The sequence below is a fragment of the Colletes latitarsis genome, chromosome 9, assembly GCF_051014445.1.
Source record: "Colletes latitarsis isolate SP2378_abdomen chromosome 9, iyColLati1, whole genome shotgun sequence".
Lineage (NCBI taxonomy): Eukaryota > Metazoa > Arthropoda > Insecta > Hymenoptera > Colletidae > Colletes > Colletes latitarsis.
In genome coordinates, this window is record NC_135142.1 from 26,991,144 (window position 1) to 27,016,607 (window position 25,464).

The following is a 25,464-nucleotide window of genomic DNA, read 5'->3' on the forward strand; positions in this document are numbered from 1 at the left end:
CTTTCACTCGTCTCCCGTCGCCTCCGATCACCACTGCTTCCATGTAGAAAGCAAGTGATCGGCCGATTAGCTGGTCCGAAGGGTCAGTTGCCGTCCTCTAGCGAGACGATCCAAGGGAAAGGGTATTTCGGCCGCAGAGGGGATCAGGGACTGTTCCTGTCTACGGTAGCCCCGACTCAGGATCCCTCTCTCTGTCAGACATCCCGAGTTGGGTCCATTTGGCTCCCAACAGGCTGCTTGGGGGAAATGGGGAACCCGTGTCGGGTGCGTCGATTCCCTTACCCTTCGATCGGACTTGCCAAGAGGCAACGAGCTGACCCTTTTGACCTCGCTATTCGGTTCGCGTCTCTCGTTCCTTGCACTATTGCATGGTGCATCGCGTCGTATCGCGTCGCGTCGCCCACGATTTAGCTTCGTCCCTCTTTTAAACAAAGTAATTACTTGGCATGACTAATCTAGTTTCTAAGAATGTAAAGGGGAGATCGATGGAATTTGGATTCCATCTATCTCCCTTCGGGTCTCCAGTCGCAGCAACCTCCACGTGGTGAGATCTGGTAATCGGTGTCACCCACGATAGAAAAGTTATTCTTCGTGGGTGACACCGAGCTAATGGCTGCGAATTTTAGAATAGTTTCTTTTAATATTGAATCAAATTTCTAATAATAGCAACCCTGTACATCATGTGTGGGCAGGAAGACTTTTCTATTCTGCTCACGTGTCGCGAAGTCCCATTAAACGAGAGATGTATTCTGTACTTCGTTTATGGTGTAATAGGTATACACAGGTCGGAAAATAAAAATGACTGGGCAGTCGAAACTCGAAATCGTATGTCGATTGACGCCAGTCGGATTTCAGCTGTTTCGAAAACGCGAAGAAAAGGCTCACATTCGTTATGAAAGTTATATTACGTTTAAACGAAATAAAATTATCACGGGAGATAGATATCTGTGTGAAAAGAGCAACATAAAAGCCGAAATGAAAGCTGAACTTTTCAAGGAAAAACCTATGTACAAGGAAACGATGGTATTATTAAAGTACCTCGACAACATCAACAGAGAAATTGATTATCCTATAAACTTTTTATTACAAAGATATTTTCTGTTATTAAAATTATAATCATTATACATATACTGATACGAAGGAGAACACGGAAGAACGAAAGGAGTAAGTTACAATCCGCGCGATGCACCTCTACTGAAATCAAATATATTGATAAAAGAACAAATGACGTGCGTCTGGGTAACATCTTCCATTAAATCGTACGGGAAAGGAAAATAAAACAAAAATATCACACTCCAAAAATAGTTTGGTTGATCTTAAACTCTAGCCGTGCGCGACTGGATGCGAATTCATCGCTGTGATCTAAGTCTTGTAACAAAATACAATATATTTGTTCCTTTATTCTGGTAAGGGCACACTTTCTTTACTTAACTGTAAGATTAAACCTTACAACTATTCGTGAGGGTTCTTCCGAGTCTCGATACGACTTACGTTGCAGACACATTAATTTATTTTTATTCGCCTACGTCCATAGGAAATGACACGGATGCAGGAACGAGGGATATTATTAAAATTACATTAGATTTACGGTGACACTGATTTTCTCGGATCTTTAAACGCCTGATTATCATCGTGCGTTGGTCTTGATCGCTAAATTCTCTGAAATCGAATTTTAGAGATAAAAATTAGGCAAGGTGGAAATTTGTTAACGTCTTTGTTTTTTTTTTTTTTTTTTAATAAAACCACCGAAGATATTCGTCTTCTCGTGTCTTTATATCGTCTCGAATTAAATTCCAGTGGTGAAGAAAGGTGACTGCTTAATGGTATGGAGATTATTCTTATAGACAGTAAATTTTTGAGCCGCCATTGCTAACGAAACGATCAAAGAGATTAATCGATTCAGCTATACATGTAATAGGCTTAATTAGGATCTTGTGAGAATCGTGGGCGTTTCGATTGAATCCGCAGTAAATGTATATTCTTTTTTCTTATTTCAGTTCTGTTTCTTTTTTTCTCCTTTTTGGTTTGCATCGAGTTATCTTGCAAATACTTTGTACAAACACATATGTAAATCGCATTTGCGCATGATATACACCTAAAAGTAACAATAGTTTCGTCCCGTTGGCACTCAACCAATTTGCAATCACACTATTTCATTTCGAACATCCAACAGCCTAGAAGAATAAATTAGAGACGTGTTTATTATCGCGTATAACTCTAGAAAGCGTGATACATCGCTTCATTGTCTGCGTTAGGTACTTGATAAGCTTCTCGTAAGCTCGTTGCGACTGAAACCTATCTCTACGAGTCTAAAAATTTTTCTTGGTGTACATTAGTACCTCGACCAGCGATAATCGTTTCCGTATTTAATATGAAAGATGCTTCAATGCGAAGAATAATTTTTATTTCATTTTTCTTTTAAATATAGACGATTAATACACACATGTTCAAACTATAATTCCTTAAGTAAGAAATTGTTCAACTTTCCATCTCGTATCTTAAAGAAAAAGTCTTTTAAGCCCCAAAATAATAATAACAATTTAATATCTTGTTAGAGAGTTCATAGAAGCATCGCATAAATAGTGTTCACGTTTCAATAAATATATATATTCGTAATTAAGAAGTAACGAAAAACTTTTGGTCGCTGAAGTTACATTCGTTAGCATCGAGAATCGATTGATTGATAAGTTTTTCGTGAACCCGAAATACAAGAGGAAGAAACGTTCAGGGAAGTCCTGATCTCGATGAATAACATTAATAATAATAATAATAATAATAATAATAATAATAATAATAATAATAATTCGCTTTTATTAGACACATTTATATTTATCCCCTACAAGAAATGTTGCGACTAAATGCTCGGACGAGAGGGAGAGAACTAAAATGCGTGTTTCGAAGCCAAGTTTCTTTCTCATGGGGAAATTCAAACAATGTTCTGGATGACGGGAAGCGCAATTAGAAAGAGAAAACAAAGAAGAAGAAAAAAAAAACGAGAGGAAACGAAAGAAACTTGAACTCGTTGACGTATACGAAACATTTCGGTCTTCGATAAGATTTCTGAGCTTATTTCTTTCTCAAACTAGTTTAACTAAAACGTTGTACGATCCTTGACCCTTTCGATGCTACCAAACGTTCGGTTTCAAACAGACACGTCCATAGCGTCCAAGGGTTCCAACGATCGTATAACTTGGACCGATCGAGTGAAATTTTCAAGTTAAATAGCGCTAGACCGTAAGCACTAGTCGCTCCGTGTTTCGTCCCTTCGTAGTCTGCTTTTGCAACGTTAAATAAAGTCTACTTACGACGGTGTTCGCACGCTGATCAATCAACCAAAGAGAAGATGGCTCGCGATTGTGTCTGATCGAGTTTTGCACCCCACGGAGCGAGTCATCGACTCTTTGGTGATTGGAATCATTCAGGAACGGTCGTCGAACGCGAGTTTACCATTGTACTATAGAAAGAACATAAATCGAGCAAGTGAGGAACGATATTTTGGTCAAGATGGACTCTGCCCCCCTCCCCCTCCTGCCCCCCCCCGCAGTATCTCTGAGACACTTAGAACCTGCCAAATGACCCATCAAATCAGTCGCGTTAATCGCAAGACATCAGCTACATTCGACTTTCAAAACAGTTAGTTCTTATTGTTTAAAAGAGCGTTTCACCGTAGAAACTGTTCTTTACATACTATACACACGCGCGAACCACGGTACGATACGATCACACCGTAGACCACAACTATTAACACAGATTCGTAGGAACGAAACGGTTCTTGTTGTTCTTGTTGCATATAATCGTCGCTCTTTCCGAATGTTAAACGTGGAAGGAATCGAATTACATCGATCCGACAATCATATATTTTTCGTAACTTATTAAGGAACAAACTGCACGAAGTTCATGAACCTTAGCTGCCGTCGATTTAATTTCGATTCAGACCGTCCCGACAGAAAGATAAAATGTATCACATCACACTCTATTAGAAAAAGCGCGATAAATTGATCTAGTAGAAAATCGGACCTAGCTGATTTGTGCACAACCGCGGGACTAAAAATATTAAGTGATATTTCCCAAATATTCCGATTGGTTCTCGGATAGTTCAACCCGGTTCCGTCCTGAGAACTGTACAAAGAATTGATCGTCGTTCTTGGAATGCGAGAACGAATGACCGGTCGGTTACGAGGATCGCCTCTAGTGATCCTTTTTCTGACTGTTTACCACCAACGTCTGGTCCCTGTCTTCCTGCGACTGATCCTTGTCGCCCCAACCCCACAGTTCGTGAGTACCGTCGCCGGTTCTCTCCACTCGTTTCTGCACCATCTCCTTGGGTATCATTTTCAGATCGTACGCTAAACCGAGCTTCGCGGCGAAATCAATGAAAGCGGTCGTTATGTTATATTTGTAGCCACCCAACTCTGACGTTTTGTAGTCCCATGGGAACACGTGATGATAGTTGTGCCAACCCTCACCGAACGCAGTAAAAGCTACCCCCTTGTTCTCCGAGGGATTGATAAATCTGCAATTAATAAAAATCTCGAGTCCTTCTCCGTTCCTACTATTCGTCTCAAGAAGGAAACAATGCTGAATCGTCGAATTCTTTAAGTAGATACCGATCCTAACTCCTAACCTGCGCTTCGACGCGTTCAATTTCAACGCCGTACGAGATGAAAATAATTAATGTTACGAGAGTTCTGTAGTTTGCAAAATTAATTTCTTAACGATACTATCCGAGAACTTTGGATCTTAGATGAGTACTTCTGGCTAGGACTTGAAAGTTTCTAAAGATGGCATACAACAACTTAACTACGAGACAGTGAAACGAAAGATTAATGCAAATGTAGGGATCCTTGAACGAATTATAAAATGCGAATACCGACCTGTCGTATGGTTTGTTCCCAAACAAATGAGCCGCGGAGTTGACCAACCACGTCACATTCAGGGTGAAAACGTAACGCAGAATCGTGGAAACGAAGTACGCGTTCGACCACGTTTCGTTCCAACAATAAACTGGTACGACAGTTGGCATCACGAAACACATCAGGGGCATTAAAATTTTATAATATCTGTAAAGAAATTAGAAAATGCGTGCATAAATAACATACATCGTGTGGGATTAAAAATAAATATTTGTGTCTTTGACTCGAAAGGAAACGTACTTTTTCTGAAACCTAAGTATGGGGTTGCTTTTCAAATCGCTCAGATCGATTCCTTTTCCCTTTTCCTTGATGTCCGGATGCTTTCTGCACAGGAGCCAGCCCACGTGCGCGAAGAAGAATCCTCTTTTCGCGTTATGGGGATCGGCGTTTGTCTCGCTGTACTTATGGTGAAGTCTGTGATCTCTGGCCCAATCGAGTGCCGCATCCTATGGAAGGACAAAGTTACAAAATAAAATAAGTCTGTTCGAAAGATTCGATCGCTTGTTTTTCGAATTTTTTTTATAATTATAGTAATCCTTTTACTACGATTCAGCGTTTTATAATTTACCATTTGAAACAAGAAACAAGACTAGTCTAGAAAATCCAGTAATTATACTTTATTCGTCAATACACAATAGAGTAAAAACAAGTTGTTTGTTTAAAAGAAAAGTGTAATAGTAGTTTGAATAATGTTCTATTCTACTATGTATTTAGCATATTTTACGTCAAATGATCCTTGCATAAACATCCACAGTCTGTTTATAATACCGTGTATGCTAATATTGGTAATTTAAACTTTAGGCGCTCGTCAAACTAAGCAAAATAGTGTTGAGTAAATGTAGATGTGAATTCGCTTGTATCTAAGTAGCATTAACATATACATAATTTCTTTTTGCGATTGTTTATGTACAACGAAATATCCCAATATAAAATAACAAGTACAATGTTCATTCATTCGACTAATGGCTTTGAAAATTACCATTGTAAAAAGGGGAGGGGGAGTGCGGACTCTATTATGAACAAATGCCTTGTGTATAATCAAATATTGATTTTTATTATTGCGGTACTGGCGCAGGACACGCACGGGTCGGAAGAGTTGCGCAACATAGATCGAAACCTTATAAATGAACTAAAATGAACTCGGGAACAAGCTGAATACAAATGGAAAATTGCTAAAAAATCTAGCTCGTTCTGATTCGTTTAAAAGTAAAATATTGCAAATAAAAGTATTCTTGAATTTCTAAACGACGAAATTAGCAACGTAAATGACCCACAATTACATTAGGCTAATACGAGTGGTGGAAAACAATGACAAACAAATACTTTTCAGAACTTGCCAATAAATGTAACGATAGCAGAGTCGAAATATTTGACAATAACAAATTTAAATGAAACCAGACTGCTTGTCATTTTTACCTGCAGACTAGCAAGTCACGTATGCATTATAAATTATTTGCACGAAGCATGAACGTTCGAGTATTTGGTTGTACATGAATGTACACGCGTTAAGAGATACGTTATCAACGCGTGAAACTCTATAATACGATAGCACCTCGATTAACGAAGCATCCATTATCGAATCTATTCGTATCATATTCATGGATAGTATTTATGTGCTTTTGTCTGAGTTGTCACAGCCAGTAATCAAAACAAAATCTCTGTGTGATCTTTAGTTAGCGGCGGCGAGCAAAACGAACGATTGCCTCTAAATTTCACTAGACGCGATAATTGCGAAATCGACTAACAGGAAAAGAACAGCAACCGTCGAGTGAAATTCCGTTTACTTTGCTGGTCAAATCGATACTATGGCTCAAAGGTTGTTCGCTCTATCTCGACTACAATTTGTGTTTTTTTCTTATTGGCTAACAGGATCGTCGTACGGTCCACTCGACGACTACGAAGAACTCCACGAACGAGTTCGTCTACTTACTTGGAATGCTATGGTGTTGAAAATTATTAGCAGGACCTGGAGCGGCCATTTCGCTTTGTACGATTTGTGTGACCATAGTCTGTGAGCACCGGCTGTGATCCCCAAACCGCCAAGTAGGTACAGGACAAACGCTGTGAACAAACAAAATCAGCACAAACCGTTAAATATGAAAGTGCGCATTGGACCAAAGTTTTTTGTCTACGAGTACAAAGGGTCGAGCTATTTTACTAAAACCTAACAAACATTCCGCAAGGCACGGTTGATAAATTAGACGTGCAATTACATTTCGAACGTTCCGACTCGATCGAGGAACGGAAATAAATGCGGTCAGCGAAACCGGATAATCGACCACCAAACTCTGCGCGCATCAACGGGTGTACGATCCTATGTCCCGTTATTCGAAACTGTTATTCGTCAGTTTCCTAGAACAATGAAAGATCGATCCATACTACACGTCAGGCGTCGAAACGTTCTTAGATGGATTTTGCATTAGGGCAACTAAACCCGACGGAGCCGAGTCTTGTTTCCTATTTTGCCTCGAACCGTTTTCACCGTTCGACGGAAGTTGTTTGTTTCACGCACCGAAAGCGGTTGTCATCAATTTGGCGGACGTGAAGATGAGGAATAGTCCGTAAACCGCTGCCAGATGAAGGTAACCGAAGACTAGGACGTTTCTCCAAACGATATGTCTCTGGTACTTCTCTTTGGAAGGTTCGGGCGCAGTGGTTTGGTCGAGCGACTCTCCTTCGAACAGTATTCCCGTCGGGGTACTCGTCACGTTTGGCGCCATTCTTTCTTTGTTTCTGCAAACATACGTAAGACGTGCACTGTTAGACGAATGTTGAAGATTTCTTACGCAATGGTCCAACGGTTTTATCTTTGGAGATGATACGACTCGTACGGGAAGAATAACACAGTCAGAGAGCTACGATGAAATATGCATTTTTTCGGTAGCCATGTATTTCGTCATAAATATTCAACATGAATTATAAATGAGGCTATTCGAATATAAATAAAACACTTTTCTTCCTACTCAAATATTTTATAATGTCGTTTACGTTAACAAAATCTTGTTTATCCATTGCTCTATGGGAATACATAATAACCATATGTTGCGTAATGCGTTTATCAAATATTTCAGCCCGATTATGCCTAAAAATGTGCACGGACTCAATTGTCTAACAAAATTCCATCTATTTAGGAGTATAGAAAATTATTTAAATTAAATACACCGTTAAACTTTCAACATGTAGCGATACGTTTCATCTCGGATTTTCGTTCAGTACAAAAATCGTATTTCTGTATTATCAGCGTTCAACGTTCCGGAACTGACCGATATTCGATTGCTTCCCGGAGTCACTCGTATCTGTTTAACACGGACAAGTTTAACTCGGGTTAAACGCAGTCGAATAAATTAAATCGCATTTCGTGAAACGAATAAATACCGGTCTGACGACTATGACGTAAGGACGATCGATAATCATTGCCCTGATTATTCAATCCGTCGCGATTGAAATGTTTGCGCGAGACAATAAAAATATCCTAGGAAAGACAACGATCGACGTCAGAACCAGAACCTACATGGCTTTCTAACGCGTTCCGAAGGTAGATCTAACATAAATTGGCAAATTAAAAATTCGTGTTTCGAATACTCGTGTAATTATTCGTTTCATCTTCCAATTGGTATTCAATGTTTCTAAATAATTTATTTGCTACCCTATCGATTCTATATAAAAACGTTGGCTCGAACAGTTCACTAGAATTTAAAAAAAAACCAGGACGCTTGTTTATCCGATAGTTTATCGGAAAGTGGAAAACATTTCAAAGACATTATTTTTTGTCCAACGAAGCTCGGGGAAAATATTCTTAAGGAAACATTATGAAAACGCGCACTCATGACCATTCGTGCAACTGACGAATGTAAATCGATACAAATAACGTATCATAATCGCGTCGAAGCGATAATTCATGTAATCGAATCTTAATGTTCTTCGTTGTCATTCGGTCATTTCGTCAATTACATTATACGAACACTGACGTTTCTACTTTATCATTTTCCTTAGCATTTTCGCATCTCTCTACTTTCCGATTTTCATCGACTATATAGCTTGGTGGTCGCGACATGCAACGTCAATCCACGGTAAGTATGAACCACGCAAACATCAAGTCTGCACGAAAACTCTTGCATTATTATACAGGATGGAGCATAATAAATATGCTACTGAAATCACAGTTTACTTAGTTATTGTATCAAGATCGGGTTTAGTTTGTTAGTTTGATAGAATTCTTCGGTTTTGCAATCCTATTTTCACTAGTTTCGTTATTGGTATTTATGTGTTGATTCGTAAAAATCTCAACACACGGATAACCGTTGATTTGACCGAGAATAAATCACGCAACGATAACGATTATATATTATGAATTTGCGTGCCACGAAAGTTAGTTTTACGTGACCCCAATTATTCACCGTTTATCTAAAATAAGATACGTGTCGCGTTGCTTAAAAACAACGGACGATTGTAATGCAACAGAGGATCAATACTCGCGACAAATCGATCGGAAGTGTATTATTCATTAATTTATTGTCGTAAATACTGCGGTTGCCCGATTTAGGTAAATGTTCCGACAAACGACTGCTATCGAAATCTTCGACATAAATATAATAATTTCTATTTCATGTTTTGCGTGACATTAACGCGTTCTATAGTATAATTAATTTCTCGTTAGTGTTTCGATATTTAAAGCGTAGCCTTTCTGGGAAACGTCAGTCCCTGCTAGATTTCACAACGTGGATTTGTTATTTTCCAACTAATGTTTATTTGCAAACGTTACAAGAGAGTGGAATAGATTGAGATAAATGAAAAATGGGAAATGAATGGAGAAACTAGATAACTGTAAACCCCGTACTATTAATTTTGACCTCGATTCGCCTGAAAATTCAAGTACCCTGCGACGGAACGAAACAACTACCCTTCGAATTAACCGAATGCAACAGATGCAACGGGCATTTCGGCACACACGTACCGAAACGCAACGCGTAATAAATGAAAATCGAACGACAAGGGAAGAGATTCCGTTAATGAAGAAAAATGAAAATCGTACCTGTCCATCGGTTGGCAGGCTCATCTACATTTCAGGTCATCATCCGAGCACCTCCTGTCCTATGCAAACGTCGCGAAACGTTTGTCGACGCGAAATCAGCTAACCTCCCCTGCGTACCAGCAAAACAGGACATCCCGACGAAATCGATACAAGCGGTAAAAACAGCGTCCCTGACTAGACTCGTAAATTCCCGAGCACTCGTGGCTTCCATCGTCCTGTCCAACGACAAAGCGATTCGCCAAGAAGACCATCTATCGATAAATCGGAGCCAACGTTCAACTTGTACGGGCTACATCTTAGGACGTCGACGATTGTCTTCCAGAAAACAGCCTTCGAAGAACGACACTCTTTGTTGCTCGTTCGCCTAACGCGACGCGCTAACCGGATTTCCGTGCGGCAACACCTGTAATCCCTGTTCCTATCGCTCCAGCAACATCAAGAATTTTGGAGACCGAGGAGCCAGGCTTGTTATCAGAACACAGAGAAAACCCGTGGGGCTTTCGAGCTCGTCGAAGCTCGGACGAGGTCGTCTATCGACTGCCGGATGGATCGCGTGGACGTCGTCCCGGCGCAGGCTCGTGTGGCGCCGGGACGTCGTCGATCAACAGGACCCGCAGACGACGCTTCTTCCTCCGAATTTCGCGATCTTGCTCGAATTTTCCATGGAGTTTCACGACCAACGAATCCATAAAACTCTCTTTAGAACCTCTATAAACTCGATCGCTCTCGCGTTCTCGCTTTGCTCCTAATTTTACGGCGACTCGAACCGTCAGGATCGTGGGATTTTAACAAATGATACTTTGACCATCCTCTCTACTTAAATATTACCGAATATTCAACCAGAGTACAGCGAAACGTCAACCGTTAAATATCATTATAAATAATGAACATCGACAAAAAAGCCACGACACGTGTCTGCGTGTTTTTCATCTTGAATCTCGAGAAAAAGTTTGAATAAAGTTGGTGACCTGTTAGTTCAAATTATATTTTCTAGTTTAGATTCCAACGTTTCTAATGGTCGAATGCATTCGAGAGAAGTCAGTTGAAAGTAAGGCGTATAATAGAGGTCTCAAGAAAGTTGACCTTTGAAAAATATGACCGTCATTGTTTGGACATCCAGCTACCCAGCCTTGCATTTACATCCTGACTTTTCTTGATAATTCATTGTAAATCCACGTAGGAAATATATTAAACATCTAAACCTTTTATATACTCCGTTGCTTCACCATGCTTCCTCTATAATAATAATGCTATCTAATCTCGATTATTCGACCTAGACTTAACCAGATAATCGGGATTCAGCGAATCAACCAATGTGTTATCAGAAGCACATACTGTGTGAGTTTTATTCGTGCGTTCTGTTTTATTTCCCCGTATGAAATGCAAAGGAGTAATATATTTTGTGTAACTTTCAATTCCTCTTGAATATTGTGATTTTAAAACGTTCAAAAATATCCCTATACTATATTCTAACGTAGTCACGTATCGTATCGATACAACACTTCGATATCAACAATATATTAATCATATCAATATATTAATCATAATCGCTATGATTAAGAATCGTCGTTTTTAATGAGCCATTTCTTTTGATCGTCAAGCAAAAAACTTATCATGTAAAACGAATAAACGTCAATGGCAACAGATGTAAACACGTACAATCCCTAATAAAAAATGGTTCGATCAGATAGTTATTACGTCAATTTCTGTTAGGAATGAAAAAAACTGTTTTGACGCAATTGCTATGATTTTTTTAGTCAATAATAATGTATTATACGGTAACTTAACAAACTGCTAGTTTATCGTCAGAAAATATATTCAACAATTCATATTATCGTTTGTGAGCATTCAGACTATGGACCTTAACTCTCGAGCGTTTGACCGTAAATCGATTTTAACCCATCTCTCATACGCTGTTGTAAAATTAACTGAACTTCTTAGGAGTACAAAAAAAAACTATTGGTGGTATCTAAACAAAACTCTTAGTCATTGAGAAATACAAAGTACGTTTCGAAAGTTCGTCTCACTTTAATAGAGTACTTAGACCTTGGTAAAATTTCGACACAAATTGTTCCTGAGATCTTGATGGATGATCAAATAATTGGAACGAGATGACCATTGCAAAAGTCTTGGTTAACGCTTCCAATGCCAAAGATATTTTAAGTACGCTCCTTACACCCAAAATATTTGTAGTAAACAGAACGGTGCAACTTTCAAACTGTACGTATTTCTCGATATTATATTTTATCGCGTCTGCCCTTGTAAAATAGTACAAAGAAAAGAAGGACTACGGAAAAATTTAAATCGGGAAACACGTTTGGTCGTTCTCGAAAACAAGGTCTTTTGTTATTGTTTTCTTGGGTAAAACTCATCACTGAACTGGACTCCATATGATACGGAATGACCTGTACAATTTCGATTCGATTTCGTTTATCACTATCGGCAAGGACAAGGTGATATGCGATAACGAGCAATATTTAATTATTCTTTCTTCTTATTAATTTAATCGAATGGACTGAACTTTATACAGGGTGTTCGGCCACCCCTGGAAAAAATTTTAATTGGAGACTCTAGAGGCCAAAATAAGATGAAAATCAAGAATACCAATTTGTTATTGGAGACTTCGTTAAACAGTTATTAACAATTAAATTGAAAAGTTTCAAATCGTTCTGGAAAAATTATTTTCGGTTGCGGGAGTTAATTACAATCATTTTTGGTTATTACACATACTCTCGAAATCCTATCCACTTTCGAGAAAAAAAATCGGGAAGGTGCTGAAATTTTTCGGCGAAAAAAAAATTTTTCAAATCGTTCTAAAAAAATTATTTTCAGTTGCGGGGGTCAATTACAATCATTTTTGGTGAATAGACATACCCTCGAAATCCTAACCATTTTCGAGAAAAAAATTCAGTATTGGCGGAACTTTAAACGTTAATAACTTGTTAACGAAGTCTCAATCAACAAATTGGTATTTTTGATTTTCGTCTTATTTTGGCCTCTAGAATCTCCCATTAAAATTTTTGTACCAGAGATGACCGAACACCCTGTATAAGACCAACAATATAAGCAAACAATAGGATATATTCATAAACTCACCATATATGAGTAACATGGCGGTCAGTGTGATAATTAATTATGGACGCCACAGAGGACCATGGAACGCTAGTTAATAATCTCATGCCGCCTGTTGAGTGGAGAACACTTTGGCTCGTGCCAAGAATATTTCTCAAGTGTGTGTACGTGTGTGTGTACATCGATTATTCGATAATCGAGATGCAGTTCTGTCTCTCGATCAATCGAGAATTCGCGATGCTGAAAGTACGATCGGAAAATTTACCGTCTCTCGCGGTTGATATCAATGTCAAGGCAACGCGGTTAACGACTTTCGTCTCCGAGTGATCATTCGCTGAACTTGACCATTCGATTTATCGATCGTCTCGATTAAGGAGAGAAACGCGCGGAATTCTTACGAGCTGCGACTTTTTATCTGCGGTATACCACGACGCAACGTCAAAATTTGAAATTCCAAGCAGGCAACAAATTTTGATTCGACAGAGTGATTAACCTACGGTCTGGGTCAATCTTTTCATGTATGACAATTTCTTTCGGGATGATTGTTTCCGTTATTGGAATGGCTCGTATCAAATTGAATACTATTACCCATGCAAACTGTTTATGTCGGTACAACAAATTTGAATTTTGCCCTATTTTTCAGGGTTCAAACCTACTGTCTGCTGGTAGCCACGCGTGCAAGAACCCACGTTCTCCTTGTACCAAGAGATCGCTGACGACTTTGCCTACAGTGCGTAACGGGTTTTGCGTCGTTAAAACGAGTCCGATGCACACAGGCGAATTTTCACAAACTCGGAGTCGAAACTACCATTTTCGATCTGAGATAAACTGTCGAAACATAAAACTAGTTTTAAGAAGATAAGAATACAATTCTTATCGACACTATTCCATTAGGAGTAATTATTTCTAAAAAGCACGAAAGTTTTTCGTATTCGAGGTCAAGAGGCTACACCGACGAAGGCATGTTGAAAGATATTATTAAATCTACTCTAATAAATTGTACAGTAACATTTCTGAAATTAGGACTAGAACGCTCGTTGTGCCCAGCAACTTCCAACCCATGGATTCTCAAAAAACTTAAATACCGGAAATAACGAAAAACTATAGACAGAAGTGTCATTGTTACATGATCTAGAAGCGATGCACTCTATGGAAAAGCCAGAAAACCATTTGCTGCTTAAAAAATTCGACGTTACTAACCTAATGACGAAGGTCAACGATAGCGTAGAAAATAGGAGAAAAATAGTAGCGTAATCGCGTTTGAATCGAAACGCCATGCGTAAAATGGAGGCTAGAAAACGAACTGAAATAGTTCGTGTATGTGCCGTGGCCGTTGTAATGCCGCTAGTTTCGATAATAAAAGACAGCGCCTTTAGATAGAAGGACGTCTAAAATCAGACACGTTGCGCCGGCGGTCGTACTATGCTCAGCTGAGATGGTCTGAACCAATCGCGTGACGTTTTGCTGCTCTCGCCACCTGAAACCGGCGAATGGTGTCCGTCGAAATCGTACGACTAACCGCGCGTCCGACTTGAGTCGTATCGACGTGTTCCCGCGTGTACCTCGTGAAATCCACTCTAAGTACACGTGTAAGTGCGTGATGCATCCAACCGGGACGCGAACGCCACGCTCGTCTCTGCCGATGAGAACGAGGAAGCTCGAATTTACTGGAGGCTGATAGAGATTGCACCGGAAGGCCGGTACGATTCGCAAACGGTGAATCAAGCCTCGATCACGCTCTGAATCGCTCGCGAACGCCCGTTCGGACCTTATACGAAAGAAAACGGCACATTTCTTACGAACCGTACCAATTAACGAGAATAATAAAACCTCCTCTGATAGCGAATTAAAAGGGTTCTGAAAATAACTGCCCCAAACTGTACATGGGTTCTCGCTAATACGAGAATCAATGTAAAACCGATATCGGATTGAAAACTCAAAATAGAATTCGGTAAAGATTTCGTTTCAAAGCCCGGGAGTCTTGGCACAATGTTAGAGTTTACGATGGAAGCGTATTTACAATATTCGAAGCTTCAAAGAACTTGAATAGTATCGTGAAAGGTGCATTAGTTATCAAAGCGTATTCGAAGAATATATTATTTCAGAAACTATGGATAAGATAATACCTATACTTAGACAATTCGAAAAAGAATTTTTACCAACGAACGACGCCAAGCACGAGTCCAAATTAGTTGCGCATAATTGCTGTATTATTTTATTCGAAACGTTTCGTACACGTTGAACGAGTCGTTAGGCGAGAAGTAAGGGAAGGTCAATTATTCAATGGGTTTACGGATGTTAAGAAGAACTGAAAAGGTTATTATACTGCGCTTTTGAACGGTGCATTGTACGTATAATGTATGTGCAATCTTCCTATGGCCAGAGCTCAATTTGTGCCTACGTGACTAAGTATAGGTGTGTTTTATTTTCAGCCTTTTCGCGCGTACCGAGCATATCTTCGAATCACCGAACCAGCCTTGTTTATGAAATCTGTGTTTACGATTAGTCCTCGTTCGAACCATTAGCATTCATTTATGTCGAAATCCTCGGTGACATTTCAAAAGAACGACAGGTATAGAAATAATATCTTCCGCGTCAAAAAATAATTGAATACTCGTCCGAAATAATTTATTTTTTCGAAGGATACCGGAAAGCCTTGAAGTTTTACGAACACCCCGTGCCAAGTACTTTTTAGATTAGACTACGGAAAATATATGCTGCTATAATCTTTCGTTTTCTCAGAATTTCTTGCAAATTAAGAAATCACCTTTTGCCAATTTTTAATGAAAGTATTCCGCTAAAATGACTGTTAGTTAAGAGCTGGACAAACGTGTCCATCGTGGTCCACGCGATGTTGCATCACCTTCGATTCGCGGCGTACATCTGCGCGCCATTTGTCTTAAATTATTAAGGCAATTAAGAAGTTAACATCGAAGGAAAGAAAAAATAAAATTCGATTAGTAAGATTGATAGCAACGATCGTACGCATGGATGTCTGAATCTCGTATACTAGTTGATTCATGAGCTTGTAAATATTTAAGTCATGCGCACGTGCACTCGATATCTTTTATCTGCTTGTTTCTGCTGCTTCTATAATAAATTTTGTTCAAAACGACGAACCGAACACCGAACAACGGCTATTCTTGCGTCGGTGTAGAATCGGCTTAGGCAACAAATACAATTAAAACTAAATTCGTCCACCGAAGCAACTAAATATTAACGAGACCGGTGTGTCATTATTGCGATGATGCAATAAAAATTTTACGTACGAAGAAGCGCTTACAATGCCCGTGAAAAACAAACGAGCGAAGTAAATTACACTTAATTTTCTTTAAGTAAGTATTATGTACCTGTAATTATGTTCGAACTTACGAAGATTAGTTTAGGATGATAAAATGCACAAAACTTGTAAGATGTGAGATATAAGTTCCGCACAAAGTGAACGATAAAAAAGACACAAAGAACAACTGGCGCTTATTGTCCATTCGTTGCAAATTCCAGAACAAACATCGACAAGTCATAATCATTACAAGAGCATTGATACGGAAAGACCTTCTTGAAATAGCAATAAGAAAAGTCGCAAAATACCATATGTCTGGCTTTCTTATTTACATTTCGAATGATATTTTCCGAAACACAATGATACATCGGACTAGTCGTTTGTATTAATTCATAAAACAGTGACAATAAGAAGGTTTTATGTTTGAATAATATTTTACTGGTATACTGATTCATTTGGGAATAAATTGGTTCGAAGAAACTTACAAGTACGTTCCTCGGTTTTATGTTTCGAAAACAGGAATTACATAAAACGTTTCTACGGTGTAAGAGTTACACTCTCAAAATTAACTCCGACGTTTGCGAAACATCCAAATGTCGCAATTTACATTAAGAAGCCTCGAGCAACATTAACCGAAAAGGACATCGAATACCGGGCATACGTTCTTGCATAATACTTTAAATATTGGAGACAAGTATAACGTTGATACGTAACATGGTAGTAATACAAAATACTTACGGATATGGAAAATTTCAAAATCTCAAGTCAAGAAGTAAAAACATCCACAAAAGACAGCGTGAGTAACCTTATCACTTGGACGCGCACGTGATTTTCCGGTTTCAGGCGCCGTTCACTGGGTTAGTATCGCGAGGAGCTAATTTTTTACAGGAAGACGCGTGGAACTGTGAAAATTTCGTTCAGCGTACGCGTTTGTGCGTAAAATTGTACGTCGCAGGTTTGGCGGATAACTCCCGCCAGTAGGGACGGGGCCCACTGCGCATGTTCGCGCGCGAATCACGTGCTCGACCATATTAATAAATAGCCGGTGCGTGGGATAGGTTGCACGCGTATATCGCGACTGGACACGAGATGCTACACGAGAGAATAACGAGGTCCGTGGTGTCGCTTCCTTGTCCGCGTGTTACGTGAACCAACGACGGCCGGTTGGCCGAACAATCATTTGGAAAGTGAAAACCACCATTGCGTCACACGTGGATTACGTGGTCCTTATGGAAACGCGTGAAGACAGGGACGTGGGAGGGGGGAGGAGGCAAGTCTCGCGTACGCGATCTATCCCGGTTGAAAAATTTACGAGGCTTGCCAAAACGGGACACACGCGTTCCAGCGAATTTAAATTCGCGCGAACGAAGCTTAGCTCGACGTAAATTTCGTTTGATAAAGTTTGGTGGACAATCTCGATCGATAGTAATCGACATGGGGAAACGTCCCTCGTTATGTATTCGTTACGAGCAATGACGATCTCATCTCGATTAATCGCGCCACGTTACTTACACATCGGTGCACCCTGCGTAACGTGCTATCACGAGTCTTCGTCGAAACGGGGACTACGTCGTGCTTGCGTTTTTTTTTCATCAGAAAAACATAACGTGGTTATACATGACGTATAACTAGACATGCTACGAATAATGTTATTCGTATCGGTGGTGACCGATAGAAACGAGAAGTGGCTTGACTGGTTTTTCTAGAAAACGGTGGGGAACGACCCCTAAGACGAAACATTGTATGAAACATCGATCATCCAAGCCTAACACTAGATCTACTTTTTTTATAATGCGATATTGTAATGTATATGAAGACTGATGACCCTGAAATCTACTTACACTCAGCCAGTGCTGTGAAAATCGCGTAAGAAAGAAGAATTCCCGAAAAAGGCTTATAAGTTGGATCCCTACATCAGATCCCTTAACGAAAATATAAAGGGGCAGAGGCTTTGGTTTTTCCGCGTCGTAACGTCGTACGACAAACTGGTTTAAAGAATAACAACGACGGAAGAGGAACAATCATGCAAAAAGTACTTTTGATCCAAGGTGCAGAAAAAATCTGTCGGTGACGGAATTCGTGCAAGCGAATGCGTCGGAGAACTGACCGCAAATTCGTCGAAGCGATTAAGCTTCGTGGTAAGAGTTCCGCATGGCATCGTAATCACAGCCGAAGTCTGAAATCGTATGCGAATCTAGAATCTTCGATATCGACGAATCTCGATATCAACGCGAAAGAACGCGAAGGTCGGGGAAAGTTGTTGCGAAGATTCGATCGCGGATTGCATTATCATGTATCGATAGAAACGTTTTGCGTTTGTTGTACCATCGATATCTTAAAATCAGAACTGTAATAGTAAATAATAAATATTTTATTTTAAATCGTACGTGTATCGAGTAAAATATATATATTTTCTTTACCCGATGCATAGAACGTATTTTTGCCTGAGAAAGGAGAAAACCTGTAGAAAATTATCGGTATAAATAAAAGGAAAATATATTGGAAACACGACTTCCGATTAAGGTTAAGACTTCTTGTTGAAGTGTATGTCGAATATCCGATCGCTTCAGCGGTTCGAGAATTCGTCGAATAAAATTTGAATACTATTTGAATATTTATGTATTACTTATGTATACTTATGTATTCGAATATTTAGCTATAGGATTATTATAAACAAAAGAATCGATAATTTGATTATTCGCACGCTGACGCATAGTCGCGAAGTTATTTATTTTTCTACTCAGTTCGACGGTATGAATCATTTTTCTTAATTCAATGGAAATATATGATATACAAAGTTCAATAAGACAATGTTTATCCGTTTGGTAATAAGTATTTGACTTTTATCCGTAGATTTCGAATATCGAAATAGTAAATTATTCGAATAGTCTCAGTCCTACTTTTGACGCGTCTCTTGAATATTAATAATACTCCATTCGGGTGTTATATCTTAATCCTTTGACTGCGGCGCACTCTAACCCAGAACCATAACTTTTGTACGTTTACGCGACAATCGGCAATTAAATCGAGACTGAATTATACTTGACAAGAGTAAGTGAATTTTTCCTTAACACTGCGTTTATAGAATTTTATTTATTTAACTCTTCGGGAATATGTATCCCAATCAAAGGAAGAACCGCATTTTGAAAATATGTGGAATCAATGTCTTCGAATGGTCGCGCCACGCACGACGGTTTTAAAAATAACAAATGGTCGAAGAATCGATACTTGTTAAACGCGATACGACTCGAGTTATGTGCGTTCCACTGTTCGTTGCGTTCGAAACGACGTCGTTCGACTTTGTGTCGAAAATCGTGTGACCTAAGTACACCAACCGTTTAAAGTCAGCTAGCATTCGAGTAATTAAATATTTACGTATTATCGAGGTCATGATTCAGGAAGTACTCGTTAACGAGACAATGCGTTATAATGTACTTTTGATAGATATACAGCAAGATGTTTGTAATGCATTGCGTGAGCGAACGAAGCAAGACCTTTGTATACAAATTTTCCTTGGGAAACTATGGTGATACATAATCTACGTTAATAAATTGTCCCGAACGTCACTGTCCATTGTACATGAAAAGTCACTAGATGCTAACTGAATGAAGTCCGTGTGCTCGTTTGAATAATGGTGAAAAGTCAATGTTGCAATCATTCGCGGATCTTCCAAGAATGCTTTAAAATAAATATTTTTCAAGCACTGGGAATTTATTTAATTTAAATATTAGTCGTAATTCTTCTTTCTTGCAAGATGGCGTTTCTTTATCTTATATCATATTGTGATTGTGACATCTGTTCCGACGCAATTATGAACGATTTTTAACGCGCAAAAAGTTATTTTCGGTCGAACGACACGCAGCGTCGCAAAGCCGGATTTAACCGGTGCCACTAATCGACCCTAATCGAATCGACGTTTCCGGTGGGCGATTACACCCTCGCGTATCTGCTCGCGACTGAAATTACAAATGATATGTCGCGAAAGGATTGAACGTCGCAAAATGTCAGTCGATCCCGTAAAATATGAATCCTCGTTGTCCGTTCGGTTCGATTCGGTGTATTATTTTTAGCATGCTCGTCAGAAAATAAATTAAAATTAAATGTAACTTTGTCGTAGGTTGCATCGTGGCCGGCGTTCGATAAAAAATAATTATTCGATTCTTAAAAGGCGTAAAACGCGTTGTACGGAATATCTGCGAATCGAGCGATGAAACTGTGTCTATATGTTCAATGAGCAAAAGTACAGAACAAATTTACCGAAGCATCGTTTGTATGTTTCTATGTTTATATAACATTTTTCTTTGAACTCCACGACTCATGTATTTACGTAATTCATTACCTTTCGAATTACAATAATTTTGATCCTCTGCACCTATGTCGTTCTTCATCTCTACACTGTACGATTAGAAGTTGGACACTCGATAAAAATATAACAGCGGGGCAACTGCAAAGTCATTTTAGACAAATGTCCAGGTTGACAAAATTTATTTATGCTGGTGTTTAATCGAACACTTTCAGGCTATCGATCAGAATTCGTTTTCCCAACGATTTATAACACAACTACGCGCGTTTGAGTTAGTCATCCTCGAAATTATTAAAAAGTAAAATCATTGGCTACAACATCATTGTTTTTTCAAATTGAATTGCAAATGGTCGAATCAAGTAGCACGTGTTCGAGCGCGTACTAAATTAGATTTTGATACCACTGAATGTGTTGTAAGTTACTTTAATTCATCCTGCATCGGAAGTCTATCGCTTTGAAACTGCTGCTGACGTTTATAACGCAATACTGCCATCCCTGGATAATAAAGTGACGCGGCAGAAAGCACTGGTATCTGGAAAGAATCGACGCGCGAGGTTTCGGTTCGCCAAAGATCGTATGGATCGGACGGAAAAACAATGGTAAAAAATTATATCAGGTTCTGTTATCGTTTGTGTACAATTAAAGCAAAGTATCGCTTCGTCTCATACATGTTCGATAGAGGTACATCATCACACTACGAGTATTGTTTACGAAACAATAAAAATTTATATAATGACAGTTTATCAAAGTGTTAAGATATTAATAGAAAATCTTTGTCGAATCGGTGTTCATTTAATGAAAAAACTTATTTCCTTAACGTTAGAAAAGTTTGAGTTGTTTGCTGTTACGAAGCACGGCGAGCCTCGACGAAGGGAATCGCGTACGAACGATCGATCAACCAAAGTACGAGATACCATCTGACGCAAGCTAAAAACGCAATACCCTAATAGAGAAGCTGCCTACGAGCCGGTGCCATGTCTCGCGACGCGTTGGTCAATTCCTCCCAATCTGCACGGTGTGTAACAGTAATGGAGCGAGCGGTAACGGTGTATCGTAACGAATTATAGATAGCTCCTCTTCGCTAAGAACACGTTCGACAACTCGAACGGCCGCGATCCCCGAAACAGAACTCCGAGTCGTTGGCGACAACAACGCGCGCCCGTGGAAATGTTTCCAAAACAAATCAACAGGTACGACGACATCGTAGATCGCCGCCCCGGGATACGCACGCTACGCGTTTTCACCGTACGACCAACTGAAATTCTGTCACGCAGATTTTCCTAACGGTTTCGCGATCGACAATATAGCACCGAGCCTTTTCGTTTTTGAAAGTCACGAGCCGTTCACACGGTACCATGCACGCCTTTTCACCACCCGAGTGCCATTAAGAGGTTACCCACCTCCAAGGAGAAAAAAATCCAAATTTCTATTAACACTTGCCAGCCGGGTGCGCCCCTCTTAATTTCATATTTGCTATTTTAAATAAAATAGCTTAGAGTTAACGGGTAATTAGGTCTTGTACCTTTACTTTTACTTTTTTTTTAAATATTTGAGTAATGCAAAAATATTTCAACCGTCGGATAATGGTTTCTTCGATACGGTACTGTCTACTAAATTTGACTAGACAACGTATAATATCAAGTATCTCGGTTCACTGGTTATCGTACGTGTGAACTTTGAATTTGAACTTGCCTATCCTGAGCTTTGAATCGTCGAATCTACTCGTGCTACTTTGCGTCGAGCGTGTGTGATGCTTTCTTAGTATATTAGTAGTCGCAAACTAGAACGATACTAACTTTCAATGCAGTAGTCACCGACTGAATGGCACTGTTAAAAAGGAACTTCCTGAATCCTTGACGAATATAATAAATATAATAAGCGATGCTTAGAGTTAGATTCCAGACGCGTACAACCTTCGTTCGAACACACTTTTCGAATAACGATTAATAAATTGTAAAAATTGTTATCCGAACGAAAACTTAGTCTCTACCGAGGAACGAAATTTATACTCTTTACCCTAGTTTGACATCGGTTATCGGAATAAAATACCGCGAAACGCTGTAACGGACGAACCACACGCGACAACGAGTCGACGAAGAAACTTAAAACGGAGCAGAGAACGAGGGTTGTTTTTGACAGCTAGAGAATGGCTATAAATAAAAAGCATAGAGCGAAGCGAATGAAAACCTGACTATTTTTGCTCCGGATCGCGAATATTATTGCTTACTAAACGAACGTAACCAAACGCGTTACACAGTGAACGTGTGGTTGTGTGACACACCGATGATCCCGCGCGTAACGCTCGTTAGTATCGCGCGCACGACGAATTACGCTACACCGACGGACCATGATTTTCTGTAGGTTGTATTATTTAACGAACATGTGAGCTGTCCACCGAACCCGGTATCTCTCCTCGTACAACGCGATTAACTTTCTTTTTTTACTGCACCCGTAAATCGTATCGAATTCGAACGACAACTCCGTAACGGAGTCCGTTTCCGTAGCTCGTTCTTTAAAACAAATATCTCTACCGCATTCACGATCACGTAGAAAGAAATCGAGATTTAAACGACGTTAAAAATTACATATTCGACACTAACCGTGCACGATTTCTCGACTCCTGTTCTTCGACGAGACACAATGACACTCGACGATAAACAACACACCGTTACATAAACTCGAAATACTGGCAAGCTTTGAACCAGGTTCGACCGTTCCTATCGGGCGAAAAGTAGCCGCGAATAATCGAAAAGCAAACGTTAACGATCGTCTGGTAGCCGTATGAGAAAGAGGAGCAGAGCATCCTAGAAATTTATATCTGCAAACTCGTTTCATCGCACTGGTGAAAATCTCTCGATTCCCTCGAGACGAACGGTTCACGCGTGATCGCTCGCGAATAATAAAATGCTCGTAGAGTAAAACAAAGAAGGAACGTACCTTTCTGTTTCTACCCTCGTTGAAACCGTCAGCTAGTTAAACTTCTCAGAACTAGGTGACGAAATGTGTACCGCCTCGTTCTCGATGTTCCAATGACCGAGATCGCACAATGCAACAAACACCGATCGTAAATGCGTAAATGATGTACGATGAAAAGAGACTCTTCTCTTTTAAATCTTCCTCGACGAATTCACCCTTTGCTCGCAAACTACAGAACCAAGCGACGTGACAGCGAACCAAGACTGAGATGCCGGCACCACGCGGCCAGGGCTAAATAGGATTGCCGACGAGCACGAGTCACGGCGACGAACGCGCTCCGACGCCAGGCGGAAACACCAGTGGCGCCGCGACGCGACGCTTGGACGATCTTGTCACGACACTCGAAAAGCAGTGGCCTACGTGATCGTTACCCGAAAGAAACGGCTCGACCTCCCTTCGCGTTCATCGGACAAAAACATTTCGACGGTCTCAATGTCTAATCGTTATTCGTGCCATCAAGCATCGGGACGCTCGTCACCGGTCAATTGAAATTTCTCTGTTTGCCTTGTATACCGGGAATTACCGACTCGGCCAATTTTGCGATGCGCATTTTGCAAGAACATCCAACTTTGTTTATTTTTCTTTGTATCCTCCGGCTATTCGGCCCTGTTGCCGTATCCGAAAACGTGACCGACGCAGGAAACGCGATTCGCGGATTCTGCAAATCGTTGGAAAATCTTTTTATGAGTTTTTAGTGATTTTTTTTTTTTCACCGAGATATTAAATATGGTCGAACCGCGTCGTACGTGACGAGATTATTTTTTGCGTACACTTCCGTCCTTTCACGGTAAATAAAGCGACGGTGACTTTAGTTGAGATGTTAAATACCTAATTTATCATTATTTTTGTGCGCAGTCTATTGAAGCCTACGTCAACGAGGCAACGCGGCTTCTTTTTCACGGTTTGAATACTCGATTCGATTTCATTCTCGCGGAGAATTGTTATTTAAATAAATATTTCTCGGAAGTCGACCATTATCTTCGGTCGGTCATGTAGACGTCATTTCTAATTCCCCACGAATTGATTTCGTGTACCATGAAAGATTATAAGTGAAAATTTATATATGAGAATATGTATTTCTTCTATGTAGATATGATGGATAATTATTTGGATTCCTATTCGAGGAATATTGGAGCAGATTTCAGGATTTACGAAGCATCAATAGGTATCTGTCACTTGTAAAAAATCTCTAGCACTTTGAAACAGCAATTATAACATAACTATCCATGCGCATGAAAAGATTAGCTCTCTTGGACCAATTAACGGAAAAGAAAAACAAAGTACATATCATCGTTTATGAGAAAACAGCTTATGAAATTTTATTTTCACGATAAACTATGCAGTCACAATGAAGGCAATTAGTTGCCGATTAATAAGTTTGTATAGCCTACAACCCCGAGATTGTAAAAGTCGTTCACTGATTTAAAAAAAAAATACGATTGCTTAAAAAACCAATATAACGCGTATTTCAATTCCGTTGTCTCGAATTTAATCTGCAATTCAAAGTCCAATTCTGCTACGTCCCGATGATGACGCCACGCCATCATACGAAGCGGATGGTGACAGAATCACAGGAATGATGTAACTTGACCGAGCGAATCGACGAATTACCAGATGCACTATGAAGTATCATCATGGATCCTCGTCTATGCGCATCGTCGTATTCTTGGCCACGTAATTGACCGCTACGTGGTCAACTTTTGTCCTGCTGAATCATCCGAGTGAATTGAACTTACTATTCAGCGAGAACTGGCAGAAAATATAAACAAACGCTGCTATTGATTATCGATAGATTCACAATATCCTAACCTTTTGTAAAAACCAGTAAGTGAATTATAACGCTATTACTTATTATTATTTTTTGTGTGGGGGTTTTTGCTCTAATAAC

General features: G+C 39.7%; 1 protein-coding gene across 2 annotated transcripts; it reads right to left on the reverse strand.

Annotated features, from left to right (window-relative positions):
• Positions 1-1,418: 1,418 nt before the first annotated feature.
• Positions 1,419-23,795, reverse strand: LOC143345649 (acyl-CoA Delta-9 desaturase). 2 transcript variants are annotated; one of them, XM_076773012.1, is made up of 6 exons: positions 23,538-23,795; positions 7,426-7,646; positions 6,844-6,974; positions 5,154-5,359; positions 4,875-5,060; positions 1,419-4,513 (listed from the first exon to the last, which is right to left on the reverse strand). In XM_076773012.1, exons 2-6 carry the CDS (start codon positions 7,631-7,633, stop codon positions 4,189-4,191), a joined length of 1,056 nt encoding a protein of 351 aa, XP_076629127.1. In that variant the 5' UTR covers positions 7,634-7,646; positions 23,538-23,795; the 3' UTR covers positions 1,419-4,188. The 2 variants fall into 2 exon arrangements, with proteins under 2 accessions (XP_076629127.1, XP_076629126.1); XM_076773011.1 differs by lacking the exon at positions 23,538-23,795 and adding an exon at positions 9,946-9,968.
• Between the last annotated feature and the right edge of the window lie 1,669 nt (positions 23,796-25,464).